The 24,503-nt window shown below is 40.8% G+C and overlaps 1 protein-coding gene across 1 annotated transcript in view; it reads left to right on the top strand.

Annotated features, from left to right (window-relative positions):
* cntnap2b (contactin associated protein 2b) overlaps positions 1-24,503 on the top strand; it is a 197,734-nt gene that overhangs the window by 35,022 nt on the left and 138,209 nt on the right. The window contains exons 5-8 of the mRNA XM_034182355.1: positions 681-884; positions 1,999-2,183; positions 13,457-13,600; positions 19,162-19,420. Coding sequence (XP_034038246.1) covers positions 681-884; positions 1,999-2,183; positions 13,457-13,600; positions 19,162-19,420 — 792 coding nt within the window. The remainder of the gene's footprint in view (positions 1-680; positions 885-1,998; positions 2,184-13,456; positions 13,601-19,161; positions 19,421-24,503) is intronic.

The following is a 24,503-nucleotide window of genomic DNA, read 5'->3' as shown; positions in this document are numbered from 1 at the left end:
ATAAAATTAAGTGTTACGATATCATGAGGATCTGTTTTTTCCCCACCCCTAATGAGTTTTGTCTTAATGAAGGCCAACGTGACAGGCTGGAATGGGTGGACACAAATGCAGGGCTCACACAGACAGCTCTGGTTGCAGAAGGGTTTTAATGTGGGAAGCAGTGGTCGGTACACGGAAGGCAGTCCAAAATACACAGCAGCAGTACAATGATCATCAGGCTTAGTCGTAGTCGTAACAGGTAGGCCGGAGGTCGAGAATACACAAAAGCAGGCAGGACTAGATAACACGAACTCAAGAGCTGGAAAGAAGGCACAGGGCGCATCAATCTGGTGAGGAACAGACACAAGCAATGAGCATATATACTCCCGGGAGCTAATCAGTAAATCCAGGACAGGTGTGCATGGAGAGAACCAGAAACAGGGCATGGCCAGAGACCGAGTGCAAGAAAGAAGCAGACACACCCCCACAAGAAAAGGAACATAAAGAAAAGCATACATGAACAAAGAGGAAAAAGCAAAGCTAAGCAGAAACAAAGCAGAAAACCAAACCCCCCGTCAGACCCTGACACAAAGGATCAAATCCTGGTTCACTACAGCATCCATGTGTGAATGAGATTGTAAATCACCTTGGAATTTTGCTTTGGTTGGCATGCACTAATTCTCTATTTTTCTGTCTTCCAGGGGCAGATGTGATTAGTTTTGATGGTCATGGAGTCCTCTCCTATCGCTTCAGAAGTAAAAAGGTGAAGATCTTGAAGGATGTCATTGCTCTGAAGTTTCGAACCACAGCCAGAGATGGAGTGTTGCTCCATGGAGAGGGACAGCAAGGAGATTACATCTCCCTTGAGCTCCGCAGAGCAAAACTGCAACTCAGCATCAACCTCGGTAACCCCTCAAACAATGTCTGGTTCAAAGGATCTTTAGTGTTATGGCAGACTGGCGTTTCTATTCTTTAAAGCAGAGCTCTTCAACTCATTCCAGAAAGGGCTGAGAGGGTGTTTTATGTCACAAAGAGTTTTATGTCACAAAGTTAATGCTGTTGTCTGTGCGCAGCAGTTAAAGTGCAGCCTGATCAGAGCATTTCAGTACAGTTCTCAATATAACTGACATCTCACAGAGCGGCGAACTCTCCAAAGTTTTATGAGATTTTGCGAGATTTGAAACCTCAATAGGGTGAATAGGTTTTCTTTACAACCACCCACTCCACCAGGTGATTTCACTGATTAACATTAACTTTGAGCAGATGAAATCAGTTAATCATGTCAGTCAGTTATGTCAGTTATATTGAGAACTGTATTGAAATGCTCTGATCAGGCTGCACTTTAACTGCTGCGCACAGACAACAGCATTAACTTTGTGACATAAAACTCTTTTTACATTGTGCCTAAAACTCTTGTGAATATATTCTCTTGGTTTTTAGACATTGTTATTGTGTTTTTTATGTAAACATGCGAGAAGCTCAGGTTGAGTCTTCGGGAATTGCAACGAGCTGCAATCACTTCCTGTTCATGTCATTGTGGGGGAAAGTGAAGTTTGTTCTTTAACGCCCTGCTTTATTGTCTTTTACAAGTTTTTCCTGTTTGTTCCAGAGGAATATGCATAATGTCTGAAAATTCGGTTTCGTTTATGAACATCATCGCAAGTTAAACGTAGCAGACAGATTATTTGGAATGTTTGTTTTAGCACGTTTTCAGGGTCTCATGCATGCAGTCTATTATCAACGTGATGAAAAGCATAAAAAATTACATTTTGTTATTATAATGCTCATTTGCACTTGTCATCATGTGGATTCTCTTTGTTGTTTAGACTGCAATGACTCACTGGTGCGCAAGGGATTATGGGATATCTCAATAGGGCGAATACCCTCTCAGCCCTTTCTGGAATGAGTTGAAGACCTCTGCTCTAAAATCATGTGGATCTTCAGTAGTGGGCAAGTCAAGAGAAACTTCGTCTCTTGTTAAAATTTTAATGTTCATTTTGTTCCCTTTCTTTTTTCCAGGCAGTAACCAGTATGGTTCTATTCAGGGTCACACGTCCGTGACCAGCGGGAGCTTACTGGATGATGACCACTGGCACTCAGTCCTCATAGAACGTTATCGTAGAAATGTTAACTTCACACTCGACCATCACACACAGCGATTCAGGACCAATGGGCAGTTTGACCACCTGGACCTGGACTACGAGGTAAAATTGGAAGAAAAAAAAAAGCATCAATCTGTCAGACCTAATTTCACACTTCCTGGATTTATTTTTTGTGACATGTTATGTCGGCCCTCATACTGAGAGTTGTAGGTCTCATCAATACAGGACCATTCACTCTTTATTTTGTCCAGTGTGGTTGCTCAATATGGCAGCTATTTTTCAAATATGTAACACTCACCCACATTCTATATGTATATTCTTATTTAACATCTTCTCATGCAGATCATCTTCTTCTTGTTTTACGGTGGGTGGCATCCAGCTTAATGTTGCATTACAACCACCTTCTGCTGTGTGTGAATCACAGTACCTCTTTCAGATCAGTATACAGTGATTTCCTCCAGAACTATCTGCCAAGCTAGAAAACTGCTGCATCCTAGTAAGAGCAGAATACTACTGGAATGAATTTGAATAAGGAAAGTTGGGGTTTTTTTGGTCACTAAATGGATGCTGCACTCACTCCAGTTTATCGTCTGGAATAGTCCCAGATTGCATTTCAGAGCTTCTAGAATTCAACATTTTCGTGCAGGTGGTGTTGGGGGGTAATTTTGGGTTTCAGCTTTTTTTGTTTTTCACCACTTTCATCCCTGAATATGTGAAATTGTGAGTCACTTTTGTGCGGATTAAAGTTACTAACTGGGACTTCTGTCTTGTTACGAGAAAGAAACGAGAATCGTCCTCCGTTCTGTTCACACAGCTCCAAACGCTGCGCAGCTCTCTGTCGAGTCAAGTTAGAATGATAGAATCCAGTCTGAATTAATAACTTCAAAGCAAAACACCGTTTTGTTTATTTTTATTTATGTCCAGAGATCAAGGATACAGTGACCAATTTCATATTTATTTACTTTAAGACTCAATGAAATACATAGAAAACCTGTTAAGCCTACTTTTAGTACAAAATTCACAAGAGGTATCGATAAGGGAATTGATAAGGAATCGGATTGATAAGCAGAATCGATAATGGCATCGATATCCATAAAATCTTATCAATACCCATCCCTACTCACGATTAACATATTTTAATGGCTTTGAGAGGGGTAAGAAGCGGACTTGCCGCTTCTGAAGAGCAGTGAATCAAAGAACCAATGAGCCATCAGATCGAAGCATTGCTTCATTGGTTCACCCTTCAAACTGGAGTCGTGCTGCAGAAACGGTTGATTACAGACCCACTGCAGGGTCTGTAATCAATGTAGAGAAATGATAATTTTTCCAACAAACACCCCCAAAAACAAAGGCCGCTCTGAAGGACCAATAAGGGAATTGTTAAGCAAAAAGACTATTGATATTGGTGGATCGAATAAATTCTTAATGATACCTGAAAAGAACCGGTTCTTGATACCCAACCCTACCCATAAACCCAGCAAGAGAATAAACAAACCAGAACCAATGGAATACACAAAATAAAAGACCAAAATAAGACAGACAACCAACCCTAAAACTCAAATCCTGACACTATCATTATTGCTTCTTATACTGTTTGCTCTCTGATGACCCGGTGTATAACCAGTCTGTCAGGATTCATCAGTTTAACCAAGTATTTCTGCATCCTATTCGCCAATACAGAACTAATAATTTTTACATCATTTCCCAGTAGACTGATTGGACTACATGCACCACAGTCCAGTGGGTCTTTCCCCTCCTTATGTGTGACTGTTATTATGGCTTCTGACAAACTCTTTGGTGGGTCATTTTCCTGTAGACTGTAATTAAAGACCTGACAAAGTTTTGGCACCAGCTCCCCAGTAAAGGTTTTATAAAATTGACCTGGTAGATCTTCTGTGCCCCGGGGATTTGTTGTTTTTTAATGACTTGATAACGTCTCGTATTTCACTTTCTTGAATTGGAGCTACTAATTCATCAACCTCAGCCACAGAAAGTTTCACTAAATTAAGGTCTTGAAACATAGTTTCCAATTTCCTTTTGTTTTGTGTTTCTTTTGGTACAAACTTGCAATGCTTCAGCTACTTCTTCTGGGCATGAGATCTTGGCCAAAGATGTCGGGTGTCTTATCTTAGGAACAAAGTGATTTGACTGCTCTTTTCTCAGTTGAAAGGCAAGTAATCGGCTCGCTGGATTTCCTTTCTCATAATACAACCCCTGGCAAAAATTATGGAATCACCAGCCTCGGAGGATGTTCATTCAGTTGTTTAATTTTGTAGAAAAAAAGCAGATCACAGACATGACACAAAATTAAAGTCATTACAAATGGCAACTTTCTGGCTTTTATAAACACTATAAGAAATCAGGAAAAAAAATTGTGGCAGTCAGTAACGGTTACTTTTTTAGACCAAGCAGAGGGAAAAAAATATGGAATCACTCAATTCTGAGGAAAAAATTATGGAATCATGAAAAACAAAAGAACGCTCCAACACATCACTAGTATTTTGTTGCACCACCTCTGGCTTTTATAACAGCTTGCAGTCTCTGAGGCATGGACTTAATGAGTGACAAACAGTACTCTTCATCAATCTGGCTCCAACTTTCCCTGATTGCTGTTGCCAGATCAGCTTTGCAGGTTGGAGCCTTGTTATGGACCATTTTCTTCAACTTCCACCAAAGATTTTCAGTGGGATTAAGATCTGGACTATTTGCAGGCCATGACATTGACCCTATGGGTCTTTTTGCAAGGAATGTTTTCACAGTTTTTGCTCTATGGCAAGATGCATTATCATCTTGAAAAATGATTTCATCATCCCCAAACATCCTTTCAATTGATGGGATAAGAAAAGTGTCCAAAATATCAACGTAAACTTGTGCATTTATTGATGATGTAATGACAGCCATCTCCCCAGTGCCTTTACCTGACATGCAGCCCCATATCATCAATGACTGTGGAAATTTACATGTTCTCTTCAGGCAGTCATCTTTATAAATCTCATTGTGGAACGGCACCAAACAAAAGTTCCAGCATCATCACCTTGCCCAATGCAGATTCGAGATTCATCACTGAATATGACTTTCATCCCGTCATCTACAGTCCACGATTGCTTTTCCTTAGCCCATTGTAACCTTGTTTTTTTCTGTTTAGGTGTTAATGATGCCTTTCGTTTAGCTTTTCTGTATGTAAATCCCATTTCCTTTAGGCGGTTTCTTACAGTTCAGTCACAGACGTTGACTCCAGTTTCCTCCCATTCATTCCTCATTTGTTTTGTTGTGCATTTTTGATTTTTGAGACATATTGCTTTAAGTTTTCTGTCTTGACGCTTTGATGTCTTCCTTGGTCTACCAGTATGTTTGCCTTTAACAACCTTCCCATGTTGTTTGTATTTGGTCCAGAGTTTAGACACAGCTGACTGTGAACAACCAACATCTTTTGCAACATTGCGTAATGATTTACCCTCTTTTAAGAGTTTGATAATCCTCTCCTTTGTTTCAATTGACATCTCTCGTGTTGGAGCCATGATTCATGTCAGTCCACTTGGTGCAACAGCTCTCCAAGGTGTGATCACTCCTTTTTAGATGCAGACTAACGAGCAGATCTGATTTGATGCAGGTGTTAGTTTTGGGGATGAAAATTTACAGGGTGATTCCATAATTTATTCCTCAGAATTGAGTGAGTCCATATTTTTTTCCCTCTGCTTGGTCTAAAAAAGTAACCGTTACTGACTGCCACCATTTTTTTTTTCTTGATTTCTTATAGAAAGTTGCCGTTTGAAATGACTTTAGTTTTGTGTCATGTCTGTGATCTGCTTTTTTTCTACAAAATGAAACAACTGAATGAACATCCTCCGAGGCCGGTGATTCCATAATTATTGCCAGGGGTTGTATATTTGGCTTGTGTATCGAAGCGCTCCCTCAGCTTTGTGTGTGAGAAGTTCATCCAAAGAAGCTCTACAAGCTTGTAATTGCTTCAATACATTTTCACCCCTAGTCATTTTGTGTACATGTCTTAATATTTTTATATCACTTTCCAACTGTTTTTCCTTTTCCACTCTCCATTTGTTTAGTTTGACAGCAATCTCAGTACATTTCCCTCTCAGCACTGCCTTAGCCCCATCCCAAAGAGGTGAGGGGGATACTGATCCATTATCATTAGTTTTAAAGTATTCGGCTATTGCTTTTTTTTTTTTCTTCTTTGGTACTTGGGTCAGTTAGCAAAGAAATATTCAGTCTCTAGTATTTGAAGTGCCACTCATTCAGCTTACAGGACCATGATCAGATAAAGTACTAGGTTCAATAACACACTCTCTTGTTTTATGCAGGCTCTGCCTCGAGATGCATGTCAGATCATTTATAGAATATGACCTATGTAGCATAGACGTAAAGGTGAAATCTTTTGTTGTTGGATTCTTGACTCTCCAAACATCCACAAGCCCTGATTCTTCCAACATGTGTTTTGCTGCTTTGGATTTCCTGCTAGGGGGTCAATAATCAGAAGGTAATTTATCCATTTTCACATTTAAAATGCAGTTAAAGTCTCCCCTAGTAATTATGGTACCTCTGGCTTCTGTTGCCATGAGAGATGCTACTTCTTTAAAAAAGGCAGGGTCATCTCTGTTAGGAGCATAAATATTCATGATGGTTAACTCTACTCTACCTAATGTTCCTGTAATGAGTATGTATGTAACATTTTTATCCTTTACTACTCTCTGAATTGAAAAACTAATGGGCCGACTGAAAATTGTCATTCCTCTCTTTGTGCTATTTAAACAAAATGCATAGAATATCTGCACAGCCCAGTGTCTTCTCGATTTCTTGTGTTCTATACTGTTTAAGTGAGTTTCCTGTAACAAACCTATTGAGCAATTAAGTTTTTTCAATTGAGTTAAAATCTTTTTCTTTTTTTATAGGATTATTTATTCCTTTCACATTATAATTGACAAACCCTAAATCAGACATAAATTGACATTTTTTTATTATCATTTTACTTTCTTCAAAGTCACCTTTGCGTAATGTACGGAATTGACCTGATCATAGTATTTACCCAAAACCATTTGTGTGGACTTAACCAACATGTCAAGGATATAGGAACTCTTAACACACAGAACAGAAGAAATAAAATAATAAAATAACCTAATATGACTTCCAGAAATCCAGCTGGGTACAGAAATGTGACTTTTAATTCCCTCTGTGCTGACCTAACCACAAACCAAAGAAAAAGGATAAATCCTTGGTGAGGTAGTGATCCCATCTTTGGTCTCATCATAAAAATGAAAAAAACAGAGCTAACGCCCCTATTTTCTTGCGAACATTCCTGTGATTTTCACTTCTTTCAGTTCAGCTGTTTCAGTTATTCACATAACACCTTACTGTATTGTCAGTGATAATGTGACAGTTTGTCACAATGTAGCAAGTCAGCCCCATCAAAATGTGTTACCTGAGCACATCACCTATCATTTTAGTCCTGCAGAACAGTCTGCAGGTCCGCGTCAGACAGCGACGTGCCTTTTCTTCTTCTTCTCCCACCGTCCTGTCTTTGCCATGTCTCTCTTGAGAGCTCCCGTTCCAGCATATCTCTCTCTCTCTCTCTCTGTCTCTCTCTCTCTCCCGCTCACCTGCACCGCGTTGCCAAGCTCCATCAATGCCGGCTCAGCCCCCACCAGCGTAGGAAAAAGTTTCACTCCCGACTCCATGTTGACTCTCAGCTGTACCGGGAAAGCCTGGATCCCCTTCTCCTTCAGTTGCTTAATCACTGTAGACCCACTCTGTCTTCTTCTGCACTTCTAGAGAATAATCTTGGTCAAAATAAATCACTTCCCCTTGAAACTTTACTTGCCTTTGGGACCAGGCTTACTGCAGCACTGCTTCCTTCACTGTGTAGTCCAGAAACCTCACGATATGGAGAGTGGAGGCGCAGTCACGGCGGGTTGTGCTCCCGGCGATCTGTGGGCCCTCTCAATCTGTATATGTGTCTCGGGCGGGAGTTGTAGTGCAGTCTCAATTAATCTCTTTACAAAACCAGCTGTGTTGTTTTTCTTACTTTTTTCAGCGACTTTGTAAATTCTCAAATTCTTGCAGCGCATTCGGTTCTGCAAATCATCCCACAGATTAGTCAGAGCCATCTCACGTTTCAACGGGTGCTGCATCATTCATTCATGACGCTGGCCAGTGTCCTCCGCAGCATTGACTCTCATCTCTGCTTCTTCGGTTCTCTGCTCTAATTTCTCCATTTTCTGATTCAAGTCGGTGACCGACACTTCCAGTCTAGATAACGAGGCCTTTGTGTCTGCAAACGACTCCTTGTTCTCTTTCTTTAACTCTTTCAACTCCCGGAGAAGTTCATCCATGTTCATTGCACCTGCTTGTCCACTCGCCTCACTTGGGGAAGATGGCGGCCCTTTTTTCCCTTTTGCTTCTTCTTGAGATTTTTGCTGTTTCCCTGCATTCCTTGTATCTCTAATCGTGCTCATGTTTGTCTTTTAAGACTTGGGTTTACCCTTTTTTATTTAAAATGCCATATAATTTTACAAACAGCAAAACACCACCGATTTCCAGCGGAGCCCAAACTCTCAGAACATCGTGTCACGGGAAGTCTCTAGTATACATTTTATTTCAGGATTTTTTTTGTTTCACTTTATGAAATTTACAGATGTATTTTCGAGAGCACATCATGTGATTGTTTTTGTCTTTGAATGAGAGCTTGTGGTTGTTGTATCTTGTATTAAAAGCCTGCTCTCATTTCAATGTTAGGTTTTTTTTTGTCATTGAATTTTGTCATTGATTTCTTTCTTCCATCGTCATGATAATTTCTTCTAACTTATCCCATAATGTTGAGATGAGTAGGTGGTGATTGTGGCTTTGTATATTACATTTCCCATGAGATGAGCACAGCCGAGAGGGCAAAGGTCCTTGTTTCTGCAATTGCATTTTGTTTTGCTGGAAGTCTTCTTGGTCACAGCAGCAATGCTTCCCCCCCCCTCCACACACACACACACACATACAAAAACATTTGCCAAATCATAGTATGTGTGCTGTGACAGGATCCTGACACAATTATTTAATACTGTGTCATAAAAAAACAACCAGTTCAATGCGTGGGGTGCAGTGTTAATTTCATCAGACGAGACTAAATATTTTCATCAACAACCATTTTTTCATGACTATGACAAGACAATGATGAGATGGCATCAGTGTTCTAAAACACTGACAAAGATGACATTAACACACATTATTGTTGACAAAAAAAGACGAGACTGAAATATTTTGCATGAAATAAAACCTGAGATAAAATCCCTCCTAATTGTCGTCTGCAAGCGCAGGGTTTTTCTAAACTGGGTAAACAGGGCACTGTGCCCCATTACTCTCAGTGTGTGAAATGGAGATTAAGGGCTATGCACTTGCACTGAATGATTAAAAATCTATTAAAAACGTTGAAAAATCAAAGTTTTTTTAAATAACCTTGACTCTGTTTTGTTTGCTTCTTCTCACTGCCGACCTCACTTGCTCCTGACTTCTGTCCCTGTCCCTGCTGTCTGGAGGAGGCGGAGTCAGTGAGCTCCCTGTGTGTGTGTGTGTATGTGTGTGTCTGTATGTTTGTGCAAGCATGCCCCACACGTGTGCGCATAGACTGAAGAAGAACTAGAAAGTCAGTGGAAGCCTGCATCACTCAGTTGTTTGTCTTTGAATGTTGCTATTGTTTGCTATATCATTTAATTAATTATTTATTTTACTACGTGTTATTGTTGGCAATATTGTTTTAATACATTCATGGTAATAAAGCAAATTGAAGAGAGTAATTGAGAGAGAGAGAGAGAGAGAGAGAGAGAGAGAGAGAGAGAGAGAGAGAGAGAGTGACCTTGTCAAAGGTAGTGTTGGATATCAAGAACTGGTTCTTTTCGAGAATCGTTAAGAAATGATTCGATCCACTGACATCAATAGCCTTTTTGCTTAACGGGTGTTTATCAGGAAAACAATCATTTCCCCACGGTGACTGCGGATCCTGCAGCGGGTCTGCGATCAGCCCCTTCTGCAGCGGCTGTGCCTGAAGCTTGAAGCAATGAAGCAGTGCTCCAACCCGCTGCTTCGTTGGTTCTTTGTTTCACTGCTTTTCAGAAGCGACAAGTCCGCATCTTAACTCCTCTCAAAGCCATTTAAAGATGTCAATCTTGAGTCACTTTTGTGTGGATTAAAGTCACTAACTGGAACTCTTCTTGCTGCAGGCAAGAAACGAGAACGCTGCGGCGCTGTCTGCCGAGTCAAGTGAGAAAGATAGAGTCTGGTCAGCATTAATAACTTCAAAGCGAATCGCCATTTTAAATCCAATGACACCTCTTTCCAAATGTTGTAATACAGACAGAAAACCAAAACATTTTTTGTCGTCCGTGTTTTATAAATTACATCCTGATGTGCAGCACAGCCGGCTGAGCTCAGCTCAGAGGCTATAGAGTTACATTTGTGGCATTAAAAAAACTACAGATTTTGTTTATTTCTATTTATGTCCAGAGATCTAGGATCCAGTGACCATGTACAGATTTAGTTTATTTCTATTTATGTCATGAAATGAAGGATCCAGTGACCAATTTCATATTAATTTACTGTAAGACTCAATAAAATGTTGTTGTCATAGAAGATCTGTAAAGCCTACTTTTAGTACACAGAAAATTCACAGGAGGTATCGATAAGTGGAATAAAAAATGGCATTGATAGATAAATCTTATCAAGGTTGCATCATATTTGTTGTCCATCATTGTGGAGAAGTGAAATCAGTCTCATGTCAGTCACCAGCATGCTGAATATTGCTTCAGTCAGGATATTTGCTTGCGGAGGTGTGCATGTTAATGCGGAGGTGTGCATGTTGTTGGCTTGTTAATAAAGTCATCCACTGAAAAGGAACGTTTTTATTTTAGCACTGTAATGTAGTTATAAAACATTACCGTTATCACATTTCCTATTCACACATGACATCACTGTTATATAACGTTACAGCAAACACATAACATATGTGCACTAAGGCCAATTAAATCATCACCGTTAATGTTAAGGTTTACAGCCATCAATATAAGTAAGTAGCTCACTATAGACTTTAATGAAGTGTCCCCCTTCCTCAGAATCAGCCACAACATGTTTCCTTCTCAGATGCTCCTGCATCATCGTTGTACTGCTGTGGAAGGCCAGTTCTGTCTTGCAGATTTTGTATTGCACATTTTTCTCTTTAATTTGGTTAAAATGCTCTTTTAAGCTTCCTTGCTGGCTAGCCATGGTATTGTTTGGGCATAATTTTTTTCAGTGACATCACAGCTGATCCAGATTACCACTATTGTGCATGTGCGTCAAGGACAGAAAGGCAGTGGAAGGTGCAGCGGCAGCTTTGAGAGAAAAACAAAGCTAGAAAAAAAGAAGTTAATTATTAAATTAGTCACCGACAATTTTGATAGTCAGCGTAATCGTGACTAGTTGACTAGTCGACTAGTCATTGTGGACCGATTGCTATGGTAACCGGTCCGATATGGGAAAATATCCGACCGGTAATCAGCCAACCAGAGAGCATGTAGCGTCTCAGCCATATAATAACACTGATTATTTATAGGTATTTTACCAAAGCGTTCCATTACTTATGCAACCCATCATCTTGGCTTAATTAATTTAATTTATATCAAGTTGTTGAGATTTGCTTTTAATTTGCGTTTAAAGTGGATATGACACTTAAAGACAACATAGTCTTATTACATGTAACAAAGGTTATATAATTCGGTCAACCTACGCCTTTTGGGAAAATGGACGCGGTTCTCCCGTCCATTTGAACGTCCTGCCACTGAAAAATGTGCATGCCCCGTGACCAGCTTCCCGCTGAGCACCAAACCTGAAATACGTCACTGCCTGTGGACCATATCAGCTTGTGCGCCTGGCGGCCGTTGTTTACCCTTTTTTTAGCGGCAGAAACTTTGATTAAACACAGCTCTCAGGGACTTGTTTGTCGATATGCCTGACCAGTGTGTCGCAGCATATTGCACAAACACAAGGGTGAAAGGTTTTAGCCTTTACAAGTCCAGGCAGATTGATCAAAAGCCGCGGTGTTGTGCAATGCACGAAATGTCAGGCTGCCACTCGCTCCGCTCGCACACCCGCATTTGCTCCCGACACTTTCCTCTACCATCTCCATGTTCTTGCACCGCTCACAGGAACACATAAAATGTCAACCCCAAATAATATGTTCACAATAATCTTGAAATGGTCAAGGAACTTGTAAAAATATCAGTGCAGTACGTAGTAAACACGGCAGCGGCATGTTCACTGTTGTTTTCGGCGATCTTTTTAGAAACTTTCGCCGTTTATTTCCTATTCTTTTGTGAAAATAACGTAACTAAACACAGATGAATGCAGCCTGGCACTCGAAAACGGCAAAAACCCAAAGATGATGACGGTGGTCCGCAAGTAACAGCTACACTATCGCGGGTCCATAAAAATAACAAAGGCAGTAAACAGACGCTAGAATCGAAAATGCTATAATTATAGTGTTATAAACAGCAGCAACAAAAATCAAAGCTTCCCTTACCATTCTGTATTCTGCAGCCTTTCAAAATCCATCGGAAGTGGCACGTCTCTTGCCTCTGCTTCGGCTCCGCCATTAACACTGTCGGCATTATTTTCGCTGCCAGAATGCTCCTGGTTTGAATGTTCGTCCGAAAGATACGGCTCCAATCTGTAGGGTCTAATCACTGCTGCAACATCCTCAGGAACCGAGTCAGAAATAATCCACACTTGAAGAGGAGTCAGAAAAGTTCTCGATCTCGTCACTGTCCATGGTGAGGTCTTTCTGTTCCTTTTGTCAATCTAACAGACAAAGATGGGACTCTACACGTTGTGACGTCATGGCATCATGTGACCGCTGATGGAACGCTGCCAGCGCGCTTTTCAAGAAACACACTTTTGAGAAGCTGTACAAACTTTATTTCTCAATGATAATGATTAAAACCACTTTCAACTTACTATACTGTATGTATATTTTTGATATTTATATCAGTTTTACCTAATTGTTTAGGTGTCATATCCACTTTAAGGGAGATCATTTTAGAACTGCAATTTTTTTTTGTATTTGAAATGGCATAAACAAATTAAAATGTGTGAAATACCAAGTGTTCCAATACATTTGGAGGGCACTGTACACAGTATATATGTGAGTGTCTTCAAATTTCAGTACTGATTTGATTTCACAGTATGAAAAACATCTCACAGCATCACTTTTACCATGAGATCGTGGCGGGCCATATAATCCACTGTGGTGCACGAATCTTCATTTTGAGCATAATGTACCTTCCAGTCATGTTAATCACAGTGGTGCGTTAAATGTCCACATTGTCCACTCTGTTGTGTGTCCACAGATCGGTTTTGGAGGGTTGCCAACATCAGCAAAGCCGAGTTCAGGAGGCCGGGAGAACTTTGTGGGATGCATGGAGGGAATTACGTACAATGGAGAGAACATCACAAACCTTGTCCGCAGAAGGAGAATTGACACCTCCAGCTTTGTAAGGCCACTGACACTGACTGTAGAATTTGTGGTGCTTATGTATAGCATCACACTACACAAAAATGTGCTTTTCATTCCTAGGTATTTATGGGCTGCTAGCTCCCTACGTTATGAAAGGATTATCATTTTACAACTGTCAATGTTTGTGATCAGCTCTAAAATAAGAACGCAAAATGCATCTGAACAGTTTGGGTTTTGAGTATGGGACCTGTGTGACACAAGGTGCAAAGATGAGTACATTATTCTGATTACTGTACTTTCCAGGCTACCATAACCACATTTGCTCTTGCAAGCACACTATTCCACCAGGCTCCCTCTCATCTTGCTGCAACTGACACCCACTTTCCCACGTTCATTCCGTTTCTCTCCAGAGTGTTTCTCCATGATTCCAGGCTAGAATCTGCTCTCTCCTTTCACTACAGATTACAATGTCATCTTCAAACATAATAGTCCATGGAGACTCCTATTTGGTCTTGTCCGTCAATCTGACCATCACCACTGCAAACAAGAAAGAGCTCAGAGCTGATCTTTTATTTAATGCCACCGCCACCTTGAATGCATCTATCATTCATAGTATGAATCTCACAGCTGTCACACTATCCTTGTACGTATCCTGCACCACCCTCACATACTTCTCTGCCGCTCTCAACTTGGTCATACAGTATCACAACTCTTCTCTTGGCACCCTGTTATAAACTTTCTCTTAATCCACAAGCATACAATGTGACTTCTTCCGGCCTTCTCTATACTTCTCCAACAGCACTCTCAGAGCAAACATTGCATCTGTGGTGATCTTTCTCGGCTTGCAACAATATTGTTGCTCAGAGATCTTCGCCTCCTTTCTAAGCCTAGCTTCTACTACTTACTACAACTTCATGCTGTGCCTGATCAACTTTGTGCTTCCGTAGTTATTGTAGTTACATCACCTTTGTTCTTAAAAATCAAAACCACTACACTTCTTCTATACTCCTCACACTTTCCAAGCTTTTGTTAAACAATCTCGTTTGAAGCTCAGCTGCAATATCTTCTAAACATTCCGATGTGTCCATTAGAATGCCATTTGCACCATCTACCTTTCCACTCTTCAAGCTTTCCATAGCTACCCTCCCTTCATCCTTATTAATCCTTTGCACTTCCTGAGTTGCTCTCTCCACATCATCAAACCTTCTCTCTCTCTCTTTCCCCCTCCCATTTTCTTCATTCATCAGCTCCTCAAAATATTCCCTCAACCTTCTCAACACACTCTCTTCGCTTGTCAGCACATTACTATCTATATCCTTTATCACCCTACCTTGCTGCACATCCTTTCCAGCTCTGTCCCTTTGTCCTTTTCTCCTTTTTAACTTCATGTATAGCTCGGTATATGGTTTTTCCTTGGCTTTTGCCACTTCTCTTTCACCTTACACTGCATCTCCTTGTACTCCTGTCTACTTTCTTCATCTCTCTGACTATCCCAATTCGTTTTTGCCAACCTCTTTCTCCTTCTGCTTTCCTGAATGTCCTGGTTTCACTACCAAATCTCCTTGTCTTTCTTCCATTGTCCAAATGTCACACCCAATACCTTACTAGCTGTCTCACTCACCATATTTGTAGTACTTTTCCACTTGCCTAAAATCCCTTCCCCTCTATCCAGTGCCTGTCTCAACTGCTCCCTGAATTTCACATAGCAGTCTTCCTCCTTCAGCTTCCACCATTGGATCCTATGTTGACCTCACTGTCTTCCTCTTTTTCACTTCTAAAGTCATCCTACAACTACACTCTCCTTTGCCATCACACTCATCACCCTGTCAGACACTCGCTTAACCTCAACACACTCTTGACATACTCATCCTTATAATGAGCCCAACACCATTTCTCTTTCCATTCACACCATGATATATATAACTTGAACCCACCTCTGATGCTCCTGGCCTTACAGTGCGTCCAGAAAGTATTTACAGCGCTTCACTTTTTCTACATTTTATATTATAGCCTTATTCCAAAATGGATGAAATTAACTTTTTTGTCAGAATTCTACACACAATACCCCATACTAACAATGTGAAAAAAGTTTTTTTTCTTTGATTTTTGTAAATTTATTTAAAAAAAACAGCAACAACTAAGAACTCACACACACGTAAGTATTCACAGCCTTTGCCATGAAGCTGAAAATTGAGCTCAGGTGCATCCTGTTTCCACTGATCATTCTTGAGAAGTTTCTACATTGGAGTCCACCTGATTGGAGATAATTTGAAAAGACACACACCTGTCTACATATAAGGTCCCACAGTTGATTGCATGTCAGAGCACAAACCAAGCATGAAGTCAAAGGAATTGTCTGTAGACCTCCGAGACATGATTGTCTCAAACCAAAAATCTGGGGAAGGTCCCAATGCACAGAGTGGCCTCCATCATCGGTAAATGGAAGATGTTCAGATCCACTAGGACTCTTCCTAGAGCTGGCTGCATGTCTAAACTGAGCGACCAGGGGAGAAGGGCCTTAGTCAGGGATGTGACCAAGAACCCGATGGTCACTCTGTCAGAGCAACAGCATTCTTCTGTGGAGAGAGACGAAAAGGACAACCATCTCTGCAGCAATCCACCAGTCAGGCCTGTATGGTAGAGTAGCCAGACAGAAGCCACTCCTTAGTAAAAAGCACATGGCAGGCCACCCAGAGTTTGCCAAAATGCACCTGAAGGACTCTTAGACCATGAGAAACAAAATTTTCTGGTCTGATGAGACAAAGATTGAACTCTTTGGCATGAATGTCAGGCATCATGTTTAGAGGAAACCAGGCACCATCCCAACAGTGAAGCATGGTGGTGGAAGCATCATGCTGTGGGTATGTTTTTCAGCAGCAGGAACTGGGAGACTAGTCAGGGTTGAGGGCAAGATGAATGCAACAATGTACAGAGACATCCTGGATGAAAACCTGCTCCAGAGTGTGCTTGACCTCAGACTGGGACGATGGCTCATCTTTCAGCGGGACAAGATCCTAAGCACACAGTCAAGATATCAAAGGAGTGGCTTCAGAACAACTCTGTGAATGTCTTTGAGTGGGCCAGCCAGTGCTCAGACCTGAATCCGATTGAACATCTCTGGAAAGATCTGAAAATGGCTGTTCACTGATGCTCCCCATCCAACCTGATGGAGCTTGAGAGGTGCTGTGAAGAGGAATGGGCAAAACTGCCCAAAGATAGGTGCAGCAAGCTTGTGGTATCATATTCAAGAAGACTTGATGCTGTAATTGCTGCCAAAGGTGCATCAACAAAGTATTGAGCAAAGGTTATGAATACTTACGTATATGTGATTTCTTAGTTTTGTTTTGTTTTTTTGTTTTTTTAATAAATTTGAAAAACATTAAAAAACACATTTTTTCAAATTGTTATTATGGGGTGCTGTGACTAGAATTTTGAGGTAGAAAAATGAATTGACTCCCTTTCGAAATAAGGCTGTAACATAAAACGTGGAAAAGTGAAGTGCTGTGAATACTTTCCGGATGCATTTTACTTCCCTTCTACTTGGTCTCTTGCACACACAGTGTCTACCTTTCTCCTCTTCATCATGTCAGCCACTTCTTTCCTTTACCTGCCATACTGCCAACATCATTCAAAGTCCCAACTCTCAATGGAAATTTTTTCAAGTCGCGCTGCCACCTTGAAACTGCAACTTCCGGTTGGCGAGCCAACTCGTTCATGTGTTTGGCGTCATTAGAAACAACAGCTTCTTATGACGCCTCACTGGAGCGGCTGACTGATCGAAGCTGGACACCGGTTAAACAGTGTCTCCAGAAGTCAACTTAAGTTGACATTTCTTGTTTCTTTTTGACTTCGGTGTCCTTCGTTAGTGCTGTTTGACCAGGGCTTTACATTCGTTGCTAGGAAAGTTCAACGACCAAAATACCAACATTCTGGGCGCAATGAACATGTTTTCACTATTATTTGATTTCTTTGTGCAACTGACATCATTATTCAAGCATTCAAAAGGCTATTCCTATCTCCACACAACTCCAGACAGCGATGAGAAAGTTTCTTGACAGTTCTTGTTGAACGAAACCGCGTCTCCCTAACCGGACAGAGTTGTGACATCATCACGCATGCACGTAGGCGCTCTATCGAAACTTGAAAATCCCCCATTCCACCCTTCTAACATTTGTCCTCACCCTCTGTCTCTGGACACGTTCTCTGCCTCTTCTTCTTCTTCACCCAGCAGTAGCCCAATTTCTGCCGGCACCCTGTTTGGCAATGGCACTGGTGGCCACCCTTGTTAACCAGAGCCTCGACTGAACCCATATGAAAATGTAATTTTCATCCCGGTTATATTTGATAATAATAACAAAAGTGTGATTTTTCAGTATATAAGTCGCACTGGAGTATACGTTACAGGACTTCCCAAACTAGTAAAAAAGATAAATAAAAATACACAACTTATACCCCGGAAAATATGAGTAAGTGGTCATTGCTTGTTGAAATGGGTATAAAATAAGAGCCTTAAACAAACTAATTTTCATCCAGAGTTTGAAATTCTGAAATGATTTTTTTCTTCACATTCTGCTTATTGATTCTGTTTCTTATTGATTCCTCAATTCTATTTCAAATGCTGTTTAAAAAAGACAAATTTCTAACAAAACAAACAAAAATGTCTTCATTCTTTTCAGTGATAACAGAAAATTCATAAATAGTATTTACTATTTTCTTATATTTACAAAATGCAGACAAGTAAATTAAAAGTGTATGACACTAAATACTTTAATCAAGATCAAGATATTTTTTTTTCACTAGTTGTGGAGGTTCTGACTCTTGTGCAACTTATATGCCATAAATTAATAATACCACATTTTTAAAAATAAGACTTAGAATAACTATTTCGGTAGGACTTCCCCAGTATTCAAAGCACAAAACAAAATCAACTCTAATAGTAAAAGAATAGATGCCAATCAGAAAAAGTTGATAATACAGAAAAAAGGTATGATTTACACTCTGGTGTGACATATATGGTTGTTTTCCACTCCAGGAAACATTTTTTGATAGGTGCGACTTATACGTCTTACACAGTACTCCAAAAAATATGGTAATGAAACTAACTGCTAGTTGTTGTGGAGTTGTTCTTGCATTCTCTTTGTCTGTCTCTTCAGTAATTATGATAATATTGTTTGCTGTGAACACCTGAGCACCTGTAACAGAACAATTTGTAGATAATAGAAAAAAGTCACACATTATCAGTAAATTTTAACTCACAGATTACTTTCTCTCTCCTACAAATACAACAGTTACACCTTCTGAAAATCTTCAGCATGTGTGCAAATGATCACAAATCAACACACTTTTAATGCACGTGGCTTTGCTCCAGGTGCCGCAGTTAATATGGTGCAAAATGCCTTCACAGAGCGTCCGGCATAGATATCACTTCTGACACGCAGAACGATTATTTTATCTCAAAGCTTGCAGAGTTGTGTTGATTTTTGCGTAAATGTGTTTGTGCATTGATGTAAAGCACTTTTGAGGTGTTCCCTGTGTGAACAGTAATGTGTCTTTGTTCGCACCCTTTAGTTCCCTCTCCGTCTGTATTGTTTTCTGTAGCGCAACCTGACGTTTTCGTGTTCGGAGTCCAGCTCCTTCCCGGTCTTCTTCAACTCCACGTCCTTCCTGCAACTGCCCGGACAGAGTGACAGCGACACACTTTCAGTCAGTTTGTTTTTTCGTACGTGGAACCCACACGGGTTGCTGATGTTCACGGCGCTGGCCGATGGCTGGGTGGAAGTGGGACTGATGGAAGGCAAGATTGTCGTCTACATGAACGTAACGCAGAGGAAGAACATGCGCATTGACGTGTCATCAGGTGACCTCAACCTTTCTGCTTTCAGTTCACCACTGTGCTGCCTCACATGATTCTTTCATCCAAATCCCAGATCAGCTCCAGCTGTGAGCCACAGCAGGTCTCTGAGCTTCACACACCACCTCAATCCCAAATCAGATCCTAGTCATTCAAATTTCATTTTGAATGCAAAACACTGTACAGATTCAGAAAGCTGTAGAATTTTTAGACAAGCATAGAATGTTTGATAAAACAAAGAATTGTGTTTTCAGTCTGCCTTTAAAGAACTCAAGTCAGACTGTTTTAATATAAGGTGCAGAGTGTTCCATAAAAAGTTTTATTTCTTTGAGCAAAGTGCTTCTCTGTTCCAATCCACCAGAGAGGTTGCTCTGTAGTTGCTCGTTCTCCACTCAGAGCCACTTACACGCTGTCACACTAGAGGCCAAATGAGCCTGAATGCCATCCAAATGAAAATTCCTCCTGCATTTGTGCAAAGTCGAGGTGCATTCGAAAACCTGCGACAGCATTCTGAGTGCACTCCAAACAGCTGGGCACAGTTGTGCGACCAGCCCGAATGTAGAGCACATACTCTCTACTTTCGAGGTGCATTTGAGGTGGAAAAATATCGAACAGCAGTCGAGGTGGCCTCTAACTGCCTCCTGACTGCATTCGAAATATTCTCATGGCATCAAAACAGCATTCGGAACAGTCTGATCGCACACGAGAGACAGGTTTTGTCTGTTAGCGACGCTGACTTAAAATGAATTTTACATGAAAAAGATGCAAAGAACACCCACAGAAATACACAGTCAGCAGCCAACCTGTTTCGCAAGTACGTCACTGAAAAGGGACATGCGCCCAACTTTGAAACTTATGACAGACGGATGCTTGACGGAGTACTTGGTTGATTTTACGCAGAAGCTAGACAGGCGAATGGCGAACTTTATAAGAAAACAAGCCTAATGACTCTTTGTCATGGACTTAACAGGCATCTCCATCGATCGATGGGATGTCAGTTGGTGCAGTATGACAGTAATAATAAACAGTTGAAACTTGAGATTGATTTTTCAGTTTTAGTATGTTTGACAAACTCCCAATTTTCTTGTTTACTATATAATAAAGCAGTTATTTTGATTTCGGTGTAGCTGTGATTATGTGTACCTGGCCTCGGTGAACCCCATCCTGACCAGTTCTGCATAATCACGGGTACACTGAAATCAAAAGTCTATAATTGTATGACAATATGAGGCTTCTGTACCTGTTCCAGAGTCTACCAGTGGAAGCAACAGAAAAAGAATTCAGGGAATGGGACAACATGATCTCTAGATATATGTGGCAGAGGCAGAGATCCAGGATCAGGTACAGAACGCTGCAGTTACCTAAAACAAAGGAGGGCTATCACTTCCCTGCCCAAAGAGCTATTATCAAGCAACTAAAAACACTGTTAAATGTATACAATCCTTCCTACTCAGCAAGATGGAAAGAAATTGAGGCCATTTGGGGAGGTGATGGTCTAGTGGTTAAGGCGTTGGGCTTGAGACCGGAAGATCCTCAGTTCAAATCCCAGCCTGACTGGAAAATCACTAAGGGCCCTTGGGCAAGGTCCTTAATCCCGTAGTTGCTCCCGGGGTGTAGTGAGCGCCAGCTGCTTTCAAACACACTGTGGTTCGACCTCTTCTTAAAAAAAACCTCACCTGGACTCGTCAGTTTTATCCAATTTTAGACCTGTGGCTCATCTGCCATTTCTTTCTAAGGTTTTAGAAAAGGTTGTCTTTTTACAGTTACAATAATTTTTAGAAGACAGTTACATCCTTGAAAAATTCCAATCCGGGTTTAGATCGCGACACAGCACTGAGTCAGCACTTTTAAAAGTTCATAATGACATCACTTTGTTGGTGGATGCAGGGAATCCTGCTGTGCTGGTTCTGTTGGACCTCACAGCAGCCTTTGATATTGTGGATCACACAGTACTTGCTTCCCGGTTAGAACATTTTATTGGCATTCAGGGTAATGCACTTAAGTGGTTTAGCTCATATTTGGCTGAAAGGAGCTTTTCTGTCATGATTGGTGACCTCTCCTCATCAACTGCTCCTCTGTGCTGTGGAGTGCCGCAGGGTTCTGTCCTTGGGCCTATTCTATTTTCTTTGTACATTCTGCCATTGGGGTCAGTTATAACCCAGCACAATCTGTCCTTTCATTGTTATGTGGATGATCTGCAAATCTATCTGCCTGTGACGACTAATGGGAGTGATGCTTTGTCATCATTATTTAATTGTAATTGTAAAGCAGTGGCTGTCCCAAAACTTCCTTTACCTGAATGATGGTAAAACGGACATCATGGTGTTTGAGCGTTCTGGCATACCAAATGTGGTAACACCAAATTTTGGTGCTTTGGCTAACTATGTAAAACCAGCTGTCAAGAATTTGGGAGTGATATTTGACAGCTGTTTGAGGTTCGATCAGCAGATAAACTCTGTTGTCAAAGCTAGTTTTTTCCAACTTCACCTTTTGGCTAAAATAAAGCACTTCCTCAGGAGGTGTGATCTTGAGACGGCCATTCATGCTTTCATCAGTTCCAGACTTGATTATTGTAATGCACTTTATTCGGGCATTAATCAGTCGTCTCTTGCACGTCTCCAATTGGTGCAGAATGCTGCTGCTCGTCTTTTAACAAACACTTTTAGAGGTGAGCATATTACGCCCATCCTGTACTCACTCCACTGGCTTCCAGTTTGTTTTAGAATTGATTTTAAAATTTTAATGTTTGTTTTTAAAGCTATTTATGGCCTTGCACCTCCCTACTTGTCTGAAATTTTAACTTTGCACACCTACAGTAGGACATTAAGGGCGTCTGGCCAGCTTTACTTAGATGTTCCGAGGTCAAGATATAAACGCTGGGGTGATCATGCTTTCACGGTAGCCGGTCCCAGACTGTGGAATGAGCCACCTCTTGAGTTATGTACTATTCCTGACCTAGCACTTTTTAAATATATGTTAAAGACTTATTTATTTAAGATGGGTTTTAACACCTAGTGGGGAGGTGACGTGTTGTTTTAAAATTTTATTCTATATGTGTTTTATTTTTGTGAATTTGTGTTTTTAATGTTAAGCACTTTGGACACCAGTCGGTGCTGTAAAGCGCTTTATAAATAAATGTTGATTGATTGATTGATTGATTCTATGGTGCCACCCGCACATCGGGGCATTATTTGTAAAGCGTTTTGAGCGTCTGATGCAGATGGAAAAGCGCTATGTAAATGCAGTCCATTTACCATTTAGCATTGCCAACAGCTGGGGTTCATATACAAGCTATAATTGGGGACATCAACTTGAGAAAACCCATTAGAGAAGGGACAAATCCGTCGTTGGATACATCACTGAAGATGTGGTTTGAATTAATTGTGAAAAATGACTTGAGAATACAAAGTAGATTATTAAGAGGGATTGGGTATGATTCTGAATTTATTAGAAAATAGAACAGATAAGAGCTTTAAAAATTGGATCAGGGGACCTACAATATTTTGGGAGCTCTTAACAAAGGAGATTAAATGTTTTCAAGACCAATAAAAGACCAGTATAGTCTAACAAATCAGGATCAGTACAGGTAGGTGCAATTAAGGCATTAATGGAGCAAACAATAAGGGGAACCATGGAGGGGAGGGGGATAGAAGTCATTAAGATGTTCACTTCAACATATGAATCAAAACCGGGGAAAAACTAATTGCAAAACTAGACATACAGGAGTGGAAGACTTAAAGGGAGATGACATGGTGTATGTAAAAAAGAGGTGGGAGAGGGAGGCAAATATTGTCACATCAGTGGATGAATGGAAAGAAATTAATGAACAGCAGTGGGGAACAACTTGCTCCTTATCATGGAGAGAACATGGAAGAACATAGAATAAAATAGAATTTATTATTATCATTGTACATGACACCAGAAAAAAATACTGTCCATGACAGTGAAATTAAAAACAATCTCTTAAAAGCACAATTAAAATAAATAACCCTAAAAAATTCTACATAAAACCTAGTTAAAAACACTCAATCACAATCATAAAATGGCAGATCCAGCAGCATTCAGTGCACAAATAGCTTTTCCCACAAAGCTATTTTTAAGTCTGTTTGTTCTGGCCTTAAGTGCCCTGTATCGTCTGCCTGATGGCAGCAATTCAAACAAATAGTATCCAGGATGGAAGGGGTCTCTGATTATAGTCCTTGCCTTCCTGAGACAACAACTTGTGTACAGTTCCTCTAATGAAAGCAAGAGACAACCAGTGATCTTCTGGGCTGTGGTGACGACCCTCTGGAGAGCTTTCCTTATAAGATATGTAAAGGTTTGGGCACCCCTGATGATTTCCATGATTTTCCTTTATAAATCATTGGTTGTTTGGATCAGCAGTTTCAGCTAAATACACTCAACAAAAATATAAACGCAACATTTTTGGTTTTGCTCCCATTTTGTATGAGATGAACTCAAAGATCTAAAACTTTTTCCACATACACAATATCACCATTTCCCTCAAATATTGTTCACAAACCAGTCTAAATCTGTGATAGTGAGCACTTCTCCTTTGCTGAGATAATCCATCCCACCTCACAGGTGTGCCATATCAAGATGCTGATTAGACACCATGATTAGTGCACAGGTGTGCCTTAGACTACCCACAGTAAAAGGCCACTCTGAAAGGTGCAGTTTTATCACACAGCACAATGCCACAGATGTTGCAAGATTTGAGGGAGCGTGCAATTGGCATGCTGACAGCAGGAATGTCAAGCAGAGCTGTTGCTCGTGTATTGAATGTTCATTTCTCTACCATAAGCCGTCTCCAAAGGCGTTTCAGAGAATTTGGCAGTACATCCAACCAGCCTCACAACCGCAGACCACGTGTAACCACACCAGCCCAGGACCTCCACATCCAGCATGTCCAGACAAGCTTGAACCCTCGTGCGCATGCGTGAGTTTTTTCACGCCTGTCAGTTGTGTCATTCGCCTGTGGGCAGGCTTTGGGTGAGCAGCGGTCCACCCCCCTCGTCGGAATTCCTTTGTCTGACTTCTTCCTGAGAGACTGGCGCTTTGCTTGATCAAAATTTTTTTCTGACACTGT

Source organism: Thalassophryne amazonica, chromosome 12 (assembly GCF_902500255.1).
Source record: "Thalassophryne amazonica chromosome 12, fThaAma1.1, whole genome shotgun sequence".
NCBI lineage: Eukaryota > Metazoa > Chordata > Actinopteri > Batrachoidiformes > Batrachoididae > Thalassophryne > Thalassophryne amazonica.
Note: the sequence above shows the minus strand (reverse complement) of the source record. Positions and strands in the feature narration are given on the sequence as shown.